We start from the raw sequence: 12,858 nt of genomic DNA on the forward strand, positions 1-12,858 counted from the left end.
AGGTTACCACATGAGGGAGGAGGATGTCTTCCCTGTAACGCACAGCGTTGAGATTGCCTGCAATGACAACAAGCTCAGTCCGATGATGCTGTGACACATCGCCCTAGACCATGACTGACCCCTCCACCTCCAAATCAATTCCGCTCCAGAGTACAGGCCTCGGTGTAACGCTCATTCCTTCGATGATAAACGCGAATCCGACCATCACCCCTGGTGAGACAAAAATTTGTCAGTGAAGAGCACTATTTGCCAGTCCTGTCTGGTCCAGCAACGGTGGGTTTGTGCCCATAGGCGACGTTGGTGCCGGTGATGTCTGGTGAGGACCTGCCTTACAACCCTCTTACAAGCCCTCAGTCCAGCCTCTCTCAGCCTATTCCACTGATGGAGGGATTGTGCATTCCTGGTGTAACACGGCCAGTTGTTGTTGCCATCTTGTACCTGTCCCGCAGCATCATGAGGTACTCACCTGGAATGCATTTCAATTATCAGGTGTGCCTTGTTAAAAGTAAAGTTGTAGAATTTCTTTCCTTCCGATGTGTTTGAGCCAATCAGCTGTGTTGTGACAAGGTACGTGTGGTATACAGAAGATAGCCCTATTTGGTAAAAGGCCATGTCCATATTATGGCAAGAACAGCTCAAATAAGCAGAGAGAAACGACCGTCCATCATTACTTTAAGACATGTTCAAGTGCAGTTGCAAAAACCATCAAGAGACTGAAAAACATCTATCTCAAGGCCATCAGACTGCTTAACAGCAATCACTAACTGAGGCTGCTGCCTACATTGAGACCCAATCACTGGCCACTTTAAAAATGGATCAGTAGTCACTTTATACAATGCCACTCTAAATAATGCAACTTTAATAATGTTTACATATTTTACATTACGCATATCACATGTATATACTGTATTTAATACCATCGATTGCACCTTGCCTATGCCGCTCGGCCATCGCTCATCCATATACTTACATGTACATATTCTCATTCACCCCTTTAGATTTGTGTGTATTAGGTAGTTGTTGGGGAATTGTTAGATTACTTGTTAGATATTACTGCACTGTCGGAACTAGAAGCACAAGCATTCCGCTACACTCGCACTAACATCTGCTAACCATGTGTATGTGACAAATAACATTTGATTTGATTTGCAAGACCCAGAATTACCTCTGCTACAGAGGATAAGTGTTACCAGCCTCAGAAATTACAGCCCAAATAAATGCTTCACAGAGTTCAAGTAACAACATGTAACAACTGTTCAGAGGAGACTGCGTGAATCAGGCCTTCATGGTTGATTTGCTGCAAATAAACCACCACTAAAGGACACCAATAAGAAGGAGACTTGTGTAAGAATTTTTTGAAGATAAGTACACAACGCAGAGGACGAGAGGTCAAAAGTACTAAAAGTCAATAGAGTACTAACGGTCAATATGGAATTTATCAATGGGAATAGTTGGTTTTCATAACTACGTGTGGCACGTTCTCATTGGTTCAACCTGAAATAGGATATTTGTTATTTGGCCATTGGCACATTTTTATTACGAGGAATTCTAATTGGTCAACCACAGGCTAGGGCTGGGTTATAAAACAACATCCTATCCTTTGTTCTGTGGAGAGAACCACAGGAGAGAATCACTGAGGACAGGGGAGCATGAACATCTACTTCCAAGCATGATTTGTCCGCTTTGAATTAACCTATTTTCCTCCCCCTGATTTGCTTTGGGGTCTGTGTTATTGAAGAGTAACATCAACTGCTAACATTTGGTGCCGGAACCCGGATGACTTGGTCTAAACAGCAACAAGAAAAACTCAACTGTGTGTTGATCCAGAAGAAAGAGAGAAGGCTGAGCACAACCCACTTTGGGGAGTCAACTCTTAATCTCCTGATTGAAGTGCTGGGTGAGTCTAGACCAATATCATTTTAAAAGAACCAATCAGGTAAAAATTTGTGCATGCAATGAGTGATACGTATCTGTGATGTATAAGGGTTCAAGTCCTTTGTTCTATTACAGAGTTTAGTCCTTTGTTTGCTCAGTTAGTGGTTTGTGTCCTCTGTTACAGGTTTGTTCTCTATTATAGGGGTTCAAGTCCTCTATTAAAAGGTTAGAGTCCTTTCTTTTTGTGAAACCTTGTTGCATAGAAGTGAGTTGCTAGTTGAGTAGCAATTTTTACACGTGTGGTTAATGTAAGGCTTCAATGGGCTTTTTGAGGTGAAAATACGTTTTTTATGGGTAGCCAGGCCCAACAGAAACAACGTTTGAGTAATCAAAAGGGGATATATTTTGGGGTAAAATAAATATAGAAACATTGTGTATATCTCTGAGTTCCTCTGTCCAGTGTCTGTGTTCTTTTGCCCATCTTAATCTTTCTGAGATATGAGATATGGCTTTTTCTTTGCAACTCTGCCTAGAAGGCCAGCATCCCGGAGTCGCCTCTTCACTGTTGACGTTGAGACTGGTGTTTTGCGGGTACTATTTAATGAAGCTGCCAGTTGAGGACTTGTGAGGCGTCTGTTTCTCAAACTAGACATTCGAATGTACTTGTCCTCTTGCTCAGTTGTGCACTGGGGCCTCCTACTCCTCTTTCTATTCTGGTTAAAGCCAGTTTGTGCTATTCTGTGAAGGGAGTAGTACACAGCAATGTACGAGATCTTCAGTTTCTTGGCAATTTCTCGCATGGAATAGCCTTCATTTCTCAGAACAAGAATAGACTGACGAGTTTCAGAAGAAAGTCCTTTGTTTCTGGCCATTTTGAGCCTGTAATTGAACCCACAAATGCTGATGTTACAGATACTCAACTAGTCTAAAAAAGGACAGTTTTATTGCTTCTTAATCAGAACAACAGTTTTCAGCTGTGCTAACGTAATTGCAAATGGGTTTTCTAATGATCAATTAGCCTTTTAAAATGATAAATAGATTAGCTAACACAATGTGCCATTGGAACACAGGAGTGATGGTTGCTGATAATGGGCCTCTGTACGCCTATGTAGCAATTCCATAAAAAAATCTGCCGTTTCCAGCTACAATAGTCATTTACAACATTAACAATGTGTACACTGTATTTCTGATTAATTTGATGTCATTTTAATTGACAAAAAATGTGATTTTCTTTCAAAACAAGTACAGTTTTAAGTGACCCCAAACTTTTGGACTGTAGTGTATATTATACCACTGTTGAAGTTAATATAATGTCATTTTTAAGTGAGAAAACCACTCTGGAAAAGGGTGGAACAGCTCCTCCGGATGTGAGCATGAAAGAGATTTTAAATTCACTATCTAGTGATATATAGAACTATTTCAAAGTAAAGAAGTGTAGGCAAGAGATAATAAATAAATATTCTGTCATTATTGACAAAGATGGAATATGGAATCTGTCTGATGTACAAAAAGCTTGGGGAAAAATACAGAGAATATCTAATTCCTTGACAAAGACACGATGGTAAGAAAACGGGATGAGAAATTGTTTCTGGAGAATCATAACAGGACATTGAAGAGAGATGAGGATAATTTGAAAGCTCTTGGTGAACAAATCAAAACCTTGAAAGAAGAAATTCAACAATTACAGGCAAGGGTAGTAAAAACAGACTTGACACCCACCTGTGGACCATTTGCTCCCTCGATCTACCCTCAGGCTGAGTTGCGCAAGGATGATCGGATTTCAAGCATCTGGTCAGTACTCCCTGGCTTTGAGTCAACAGATACTGACAGCGGTGACGAACGATGTCTTAGGCCAACCAGAACACAGGCTGTAAAAGGTAGTAAAGACAAACCTCTTCTGACAGTTATCACGCACAAATCAGTAGTAGTCAAAAACGTTGAAACATCCACGAGAAGTGGGTATGAAAACATGGGACCATTTGAAGTGCTATAAGAAACTCTTCAATCTACATCCTTATGATGGGTTACAGTTATTAGCCTTTGTGTTGAACACCTGTGAACATGGTGTACTTGAAGAAAATAGTTTAGAGCTGTAGGGTGGTGAAGAGCAAGATGTGGCGGATGGATGGAGAACCATACATGTTTTCCTTAAGGGCCTGACCAATGCACCCACTAATTGGGGAGAAATAACCAAATGTGTTCAAAAACCGAAAGAAACGTTTGTTGAATTTGAGGAAAGGTTTAGAGCGGAGGTGGTTCGACACGTGCGTTACCTGACATGGAAGATGAAGATACACTCAATTCCTCCAAAAATGGGGCAATCACTCATCATCTGATGCAATCCATACATGATGATTTGCGAAAAACTTTTGTTTCCACAACTAATGACTGGGAGAGACAAAACTACGGCGACAGCATCAACAGGTTGTCACGACTGGACAGAGACATTAATCAACATAATAAACAGGCTGTTATCAGTTATCAGTTACAACATTATTTGTTCAGCAGAAGAGAAACCTGGTGTGTCATTATTGCGTAATTTCTGTTCACTGGCAACGAGAATGTCGGAAAAGAAAACTAAATCTTGTGATGAATTGCCAGAAGAAATAGGGTCTGTCTAAGGGAAAATGTAAACAGGACAACAGCCCCAATGATACAATGCTGATGCAGAAATTTAAGAAGCTCTCTCTGGCTCAGCAGCAGAGTTTGCTGGATGCTGTGGCGGTAAACTAACAGGCCCCGTCTTACGTCCCATCTCAGCTGGTGTACATATGAATTCAGATGGAATATATGTGAACATGATGATTAACAACTTTGCAGTAGATTTTGTAGTAGATACGGGTGCTGAAGTCACCGTATTGCCCATATCTTATGCAAAACATATATGTCCTCAGTACAGTACACGGGCAAGAAGAGCAACAGGAGTTGGGGGGGAGACTGAGACAGATATGAAACAGACTAAATCATTATCAATTTCTATTGGTCCAATGAAGATTGATGCAGGGGTGTGGATAGGCTCATTTGAACAACCTATTTTAGGTCTTGTTATTATGCAACTTGACTCTACATTGAACATTTCTGAAGGGAAGGTGAAGTGGAAAATTAGACAACTGCAGCGATCTACAGTTCAGAACCATCCTATTTGGACTACGAAGAAAAACGAGTGTGGAACTTTGGATATGGAACCAGTGTGCTAGCAAAGAAGCTATGGCCGCTACTAAAGTAGTGGAGGCTCCTAACATCATCATACAACATGGCACCACATGTAATCCAGCCACTCTGATGTATCTAACAGATACCACATTATTTGAACACGACTGTTGTGAGTTGGTTTTGGATCAGCTCTCTCATAGGGTTAATAAGAGTCATCCATGGGAAAACCCTGAGTTTATCTTATACACAGGCGGTTTAAGCATTGTGGAGGGGGATGTGAGGAAGGCAGGCGGGGCAGTTACTACAATGGACAATGTGATAGTGGCAGGCACGTTAGATTTGAGGAGAGCAGTTGTTCACTTTATGAGTGACACAATGCTTAACTATTGCGTACAACTCATAAATGCAGTATGGGAAGCAGACAGACAAGAGGCGCGGGGAATAAGCCCCGAGGGGGTACATGACGTAGTACCAGGACAGTGGGTGATGGTCAAAAAATATGTAGCAGAGACATTAGGGACAAAATGGGAAGATCCTTATCAAGTTTTGCTCATAATGAGGTCAGCAGTAAATGTCCAAATCCCGACGGATACATGTCACTCATTGCAAGGTTGTCCATTTTGATGACAAAGCGGAGCCTGGAGAATTTAGAACTGATTGATTAACAATAGGGGGCCAATCTTGGGTGAAGAAGCATAGTAAGATGATCAGAACCTGATAAGCTTCTATGTTGTACACCTCAGTCATCATATTAGGGATATCTAGCCAACGTTTTCCTGAAAATCGGAACATGCTTACTTAGGGAAATCTATTTCTCTTGAAACCAGGACATGTTACTTTCACTTTTTTGTTTCCTTCGTTACAGGTTATGAGAATTTACAGTCTGAAGCTGAAGCAATATTCCTTGATCCAAGGACTGTACTTGAAATGATACAAGATCACCGGTGAAGTGTTCATTAAAGAGTCCTTATCAACCAGTGGAACGGAAGAAGAATTCGAAAGGAAGAAGAATTCCTTACTACCGGCAGACTGTCAGAACATAATTTCTAATAGCTATCTATGTGGGACTGATACCAGTGTGGAAGGACTTTTAAAGGACTTGGTGAATGATTACCTTGCCAATAGGACGATAGAATATTGTCTTGTAGAATAAAAAAAAGAGTGTCCTCCTAATACAGGATGTGGTAGGAATTGTAAGGGACATCATCATTACACCTGTTAATACTTGTTTTCTATAACTGTTTGAAATCTATTTCTAATTGTAACAGCAAGTACAATATGCCCTTTGTGTTTTATAGAAATGCAATAATTATGTTATGCTTACTACTAATGTTTTTATACTGTCTATTTTTGATTTTTGTTTTGTATAAATACATTTTAAGTATTTATTTTTTAAATGGCCTAAGGGGGAGTGTAAGAATATTTCGAAGATGAATACACAAAGCAGAAGACGAGAGGTCAAAAGTACTAAATGTCAATAGGGAATTATCAATGGGAATAGTTGGTTTTCAGTTCAACATCTGTTAGGAATGTCAGTCCTGAACTCATAGCTACGTGTGGCATGTTCTCATTGGTCCAACCTGAAATAGGATACTGGTTATTTGGCCATTGGCACAGTTTTATTGCAAGAAATTCTAATTGGTCAACCACAGGCTAGGGCTGGGTTATAAAACTACATCCTGTCTTTTTGTTGTGTGGAGAGAATCACTGAGGACAGGGGAGCATGAACATCTACTTCCAAGCATGATTTGCCCGCTTTGAATAAACCTATTTTCCTCTCCCTGATTTGCTTTGGGGTCTGTGTTATTGAAGAGTAACATCAACACTTGCTTGGGCCAAGAAACACGAGCAATGGACATAAGACCAGTGGGAATCTATCCTTTGGTCTGATGAGTCCAAATTTGAGATTGCTGGTCCCAACCGGCGTGTCTTTGTGGGACGCAGAGTAGGTTAACTGATGACTGATGATCTCCCCATGTATGGTTCCCACCGTGACGCATGGAGGAGGAGGTGTGATGGTGTGGGCGTGCTTTGCTGGTGACACTGTCAGTGATTTACTTAGAATTCAAGGCACACTTAACCAGCATGGCTACCACAGCATTCTGCAGCGATACGCCATCCCATCTGGTTTGCACTCAGTGGGACTATCCAACCCTGATTCAACACACCTCCAGGCTGTGTAAGGGCTATTTGACCAAGAAAGAGAGTGATGGAGTGCTGCATCAGATGAACTGGCCTCCACAATCACCCGACCTCAACCCAATTGAGATGGTTTGGGATGAGTTGGACCGCAGAGTGAAGGAAAAGGAGCCAACAAGTGCTCAGCATTTGTGGGAACTCCTTCAAGACTGTTGGAAAAGCATTCCAGGTGAAGCTGGTTGAGAGAATACCAAGAGTGTGCAAAGCTGTCCTCAAGGCAAAGGGTGGCTACTTTGAAGAATCTCAAATATAAAATATATTTTGATTTGTTTAACACTTTTTCGGTTACTACATGATTCCATATGTGTTATTTCATAGTTTTGATGTCTTCACTATTATTATATAATGTAGAAAATAGTAAAAAATAAAGAAAAATCCTGGAATGAGTAGGTGTGTCCAAACTTTTAACTGGTACTGTATATGTAGAAAAATGTAATATATGTTTGTTAACCTGAAATTTGTTTGACTCCCGGGTTCCATTCCTGAAATAAAACCGAACAAGGAAAAAATGTATGACTTTTGTTATTCCTTGATCTGTAATGCTTCATATTTTATCAATTTCAATCAAACTTTTCAAAATCATATTTTCCCTAGCCAACATCCTTAAGCCAAACAGTTTCATCGGCTGGTTACTACTGTATGTAACGTCTGCTTCCAACTCACACTCTCAAACACATTGATCCCCTGAATGCAGCTCACTCTCCAGATCCCAATCCCCTGAATTCTGATCACCTGTTCACACACCTGTATGTCATTTACACACACTATTTAGTTCAGTTCATTGTATCCCATCATTGTGAGGTATTGTTAGTTTTTGTGCACATTCTATTCGGAGCGCTGTTTATTTCCATATTAGTCCTCCCGTGTATCGTAGTTTTTGGCCATCCTCACTAACAACGTTTTTTGCCTATTCCCTGGCTGTACTTTTGCCTATCAGATCTCCAAACCTCAACCTCTTGCCTGATCTCCCGGACTACGTTATCAGCCTTTTTCCCCACCTGTAATGTTACCTTTTTGAATTCCCCGTGTATGACCTTCTGCTTGTCCCTGGACCCTGCTACCTGCCTCCTCCTGTGGTCCTTTACTAAATAAACACCTGCTGTGCCCTGCGCTTTAAACCAGCACTCTGTCTCCCATCATGCTCATTACACTGTAGACTAAAGAGCACAATTTGAATTGTTACATTACATAGATTTTTCCAAGGAATATATAGTTGGTGTCGTAACGTGACTATCATATTAATGTGATGACTGCAAATAATTACCTACTACGTTTAATTATTACTCAATTAAATTAATCATGTAACAATTAAATCATTGGGAATTTGGGGCACCACGGGAAAAGTCATTTACCGAGTTACTATCTCCCGACATAAACTCTCAAGATGATCTAAATATCTCTTACATCAATAAGTCAACTATTCATTATTTCCTCATATCAGTCTAATTCTGAATGTCGTTGACTTCGTAAACGAACCCTAACCTAAGTGATGAATCAGCGATACACAAATTGGCTTAATTATTTATTTACTAACTAAATAATCACACAGAAATACGTAAAACACACACACACACGGTATAGGTTTTGATTACTAACATAATGCAATGAAAACAGTCCCTAGTGGACTAACAAAAACATGACCGTTTGGTTACACAATGGAAAGGGGAGGGGTATGTAAGGAGAGGGAGAGACAAAGAGTCAACTTCTCGTACATACATTTGGAAACTACGCTCACCGTAGTCAGAATATTTAGCACCCTAACAACTGAAATGCAACATATATTTATGCATAGATGTCTTTCTCTGTCGTCTCTCTTTTGAAACCATTCTATCTGTCTATGGCGAGTAGTTCGATGTAAGTCTCTGGTTGTCCACCAGAGGTCACGATGTCATTTTTAGTTGTATGCTTCTTTGTCTTGGAATGTCCGTTAGAATGGATGCATCAGAGGTACATATGGTGGTGAGAGGGATCTGTTCTTCCCTCTTTGGTCATGTTTCCTAGACTACTTTACATACATAGCTGCAGACTGTGAACGTTTGGTCTAGGCTTCACCTTCTTCCCTCATCGAGAGTTTCAGAGGGTCTTACAATTTCTGGTCTTGTAGTTTCAACCATTTCAACATGTGTACCATGTCCTCGCGTTCTCTGGTCTGTATTTCAATTCTCAGCGAGTCCATTTAAGCACTCTGGCCTGAAAGGCGGTTCCATCATGTTGACATGAACTCTGACCTCATTAGGGGCGTGGCTTAGTTTGTGTGTAACAAACATGAAAACCATTATCTCATTAGAAGACTAAAATCACATTTCTATCTTTTCAAAAATAGTTTCATATTTAATCATATAAGTTTTACAACATTTAGATGAAAATCTGATATATACCATGTGAAAGCTCTTAGTTACAATGTTTCCGTTATGTCTTTCTGATCATTTTAATAGCATCACAAAATAGACATTAATTTCCCATATTCTATCTGTCATCATTCCCAACATTCTTTATGTTAGAAATATTGTTTCAATGTCCATTGTTTGATGTTGAATTTTTGGCGGCACAGTCTCTCTGTGTAACAAAGGATTTTCAGCCTTCCATTTCTGCAGAGTGTGGGAGAGTTTCTGCAAGGTATTTAAGTCATAAAACAGGCCAAACTCCCCCCTCTCCTGCCCTGTGGGAAGAGGAGGGGTCTGGCTGTCCTCAGACATTTGTCTAGCTGATGGGTCCTTTTGATCCTCACCAAAAAGAGAGAGTCATGACATTGGTAATACTTTAAGTTTATTCAAATGTAACCAAGGAGATCAATAACGTGTCCACATAACATTCAGCCCGTAGATGTCGCCAAAGCATAAGCCTTGATAATCCTGTCTGGCTTCAGAGTTTACGATAACCCATTACATCTCACTCATGCCATGGTCTCTACATACAATATATCTAATTACACGCACACACCATTCAATCGGATGATATCTACAACCTCGCCACACTCACGCCACATTCTCTGCATACAGTAGATCTGATTAGACGCACAAACTACCTCACTTTGTTGCTTACATGACTTGATCCACCCTGTTCTCACTCTCCTCCGCCCCAGCAAGGTAAAACCTCTCCAAGCCATAATACTCACCGAAATATCTTCCTCGCTTGGTGATGAGGCAGGAATCTCAACTGGTGATGAAATGTAGCCACCGCTGTAGCCCACTCTTTCCAGGGAAGAATAAATGAAATTAATTTAAAAAATGAACCAAATGTATTTAGATGCCAGCGTTTCCCTTAGCCGTGGTTGGCATATGTACGTACGTGTTAAAAGGCTAGGGGCAGATTCACCCTATTTCTGTGGGCTTGCCTTTGTGTTATGACTAGGTTCCATGCAGAGATCAAAGGGTGGGGTCTAGATATTACTGTTATTTTGAAACGCTTTACATTGTGCCATTTATGTTGATTCACCGTTACCTGACTCCCAAATGTCAGACATAATATTGCAGCACTTACACCTTTAGCAGAAAACATCCTAAATCCATCTAATATTGAGAGATGAAAGGAGTCCTGCTCTTTATTGTATGTCTATGTTTGATGTAATATTAAAGTTCACCCAAATTAGAAAATGACATATTGGTTTCCTTATCCTGTAAACAGTCTATGGACAAGGTAAGACAGCAGTCCATGCTTTGGTTTTGTTTATTTGATCACTGTCTCTGAAACCTAATACCAGGGATATTGACTTGTATTGGATTTGTTCCACAAATGCGGAGACAGTCGGCAGGTAAACAAAACCAAAGCATTGATTGCTCTCTTACCTTGTCCATAAACTGCTTACAGGGTATGGAAACCAATATGTCATTTTTTTGTTTGAGTACACTGTCCATTTAAATGGGCAATCTGCAGTTCAAACAATAACAAAGTGACACCCCGCCACAGATTTAGTAAATAGCTGAGGGATGGGACTGGACAAATGTAACCACTCTCAAATTCAGACAGAGATGTGTATGCAAGGTCTGACCACCCATGAGATAAAAAAAAATGGTTGAAACTATATTTTCTAAGGCTATAAAGTGTTTGTTCACAATTATTTTGTTTACAAACAAAATGATAAAACAAGCTTATTTTGGGTTCTGATGGGGTTCAACAATTGAACTATGTTCATAAAGGATTTCTACGTTATATTCTTCAAGAATCAATAGCTATACACTGAGTGTACAAAACATTAGGAACACCTTATGAATATTGAGTTGTACCCCTTTTGCCCTCAGAACAGCCTCGAGTTGTCGGGGCATCCCTGTCGAAAGCATTCCACAGGGATGCTGGCCAATGTTGACTCCAATGCTTCCCAAAGTTGTGAAACTGTTGAGCATGAAAAACCCAGCAGTGTTGCAGTTCTTGACACACTCACACCGGTGTGCCTGGCACCTACTACCATACCCCATTCAAAGGCACTTCAATATTTTGTCTTGCCCATTCACATACACAATCCGTGTCTCAATTGACTCGGGGCTTAAAAATCCTTCTTTAACCTGTCTCCTCTCCTTCATCTACAATGATTGAATCGGATTTTACCTGTTTAACAGGTGAAATCAATAAGTGATCATAGCTTTTACCTAGATTCACCTGGTCTGACTATATCATGGAAAGAGCATGTTTAGTACACTCAGTGTACTGTATGAATTTAAAAGTCCCAAAGTTGGTGTAACAATCGCAGATTGCCCCTTTAATAACAGATGATAAGGGTGATGTTGATACAATTGATAATTGAGAGACTCATTTTGTCTCGATCCATCTGCTTCTCTGTAACACCCCTTCTCTCCACTCCTCCTCAGACATCAACATGGCGGGGGAGCCAATGCCCAACAGACCCAGAGGGCAAGGTTGATATTGATGATTGAGAGACTCCTGTGACACTTTCCCCTTTTTACTACATTTTTCTAAATTTCTCTGTAACATTCTCCCTCTGTTTTTCCTCAGACATCAACATGGCGGGGGAACCCAAGCCCAACAGACCCAAAGGGCTGAAGAGGTCTGCCGCTGCTCTCTACAGGTACTCCATAGGGAGTAAAGCTTCATGGAAGGGAAGGGGCAAGAATAAGGGTTCAGTCTCAATTGTCTCAATACAGTAATTGCTGATAATTCCTTTACTCATTTCCTACCCTTCAACATCACTGATCTGATAGAACCGGACAGTGGGCTTTTTGCCATACAGCTCTGACCTGTCTTTTTGAGGAAATTAGGAGACTATTGATGCTAATTGTCATTCCAGAACGTTATAATGTTTAATTATATATATACATAAATATACATTACAGTTCAAAAGTTTGGGGTCACTTAGAAATGTCCTTGTTTTTGAAAGAAAAGCACATTTTATGTCCAAAAAATGTGCCTTTATTTAAAAAACAAGGACATTTATAAGTGACTCCAAACTTTTGAACGGCAGTGTATATATATATATATTATTTTTTTTTTATCTTTCAGTGGGTACGACTTTGATTATCACTACTACAGAAATGAATTATATGGCAGGTGAGTGGATAACACCAGAGCATTTCCATCTAAAAATACCCATGAGCACTAACATGTGAAGTTCATAGGAGCACATCAAATTTGGTGTCAAATGAAACTAAGAGAAATGAAGGCATACATTTTTCCACCATT

At 40.2% G+C, this 12,858-nt stretch overlaps 1 protein-coding gene across 3 annotated transcripts in view; it reads left to right on the forward strand.

The window, feature by feature from the left end:
* Nucleotides 1–12,858, forward strand: part of raly (RALY heterogeneous nuclear ribonucleoprotein) — a 154,363-nt gene that overhangs the window by 103,670 nt on the left and 37,835 nt on the right. For 2 of the 3 annotated variants that reach the window (XM_055908357.1, XM_055908361.1), the window contains 3 exons: nucleotides 12,030–12,077; nucleotides 12,175–12,247; nucleotides 12,679–12,726. In XM_055908357.1, the coding sequence (XP_055764332.1) occupies nucleotides 12,030–12,077; nucleotides 12,175–12,247; nucleotides 12,679–12,726 (169 nt within the window). The remainder of the gene's footprint in view (nucleotides 1–12,029; nucleotides 12,078–12,174; nucleotides 12,248–12,678; nucleotides 12,727–12,858) is intronic. The other variant, XM_055908369.1, reaches the window with a different exon arrangement.

This window comes from Salvelinus fontinalis, chromosome 3, assembly GCF_029448725.1.
Source record: "Salvelinus fontinalis isolate EN_2023a chromosome 3, ASM2944872v1, whole genome shotgun sequence".
Classification (NCBI taxonomy): domain Eukaryota; kingdom Metazoa; phylum Chordata; class Actinopteri; order Salmoniformes; family Salmonidae; genus Salvelinus; species Salvelinus fontinalis.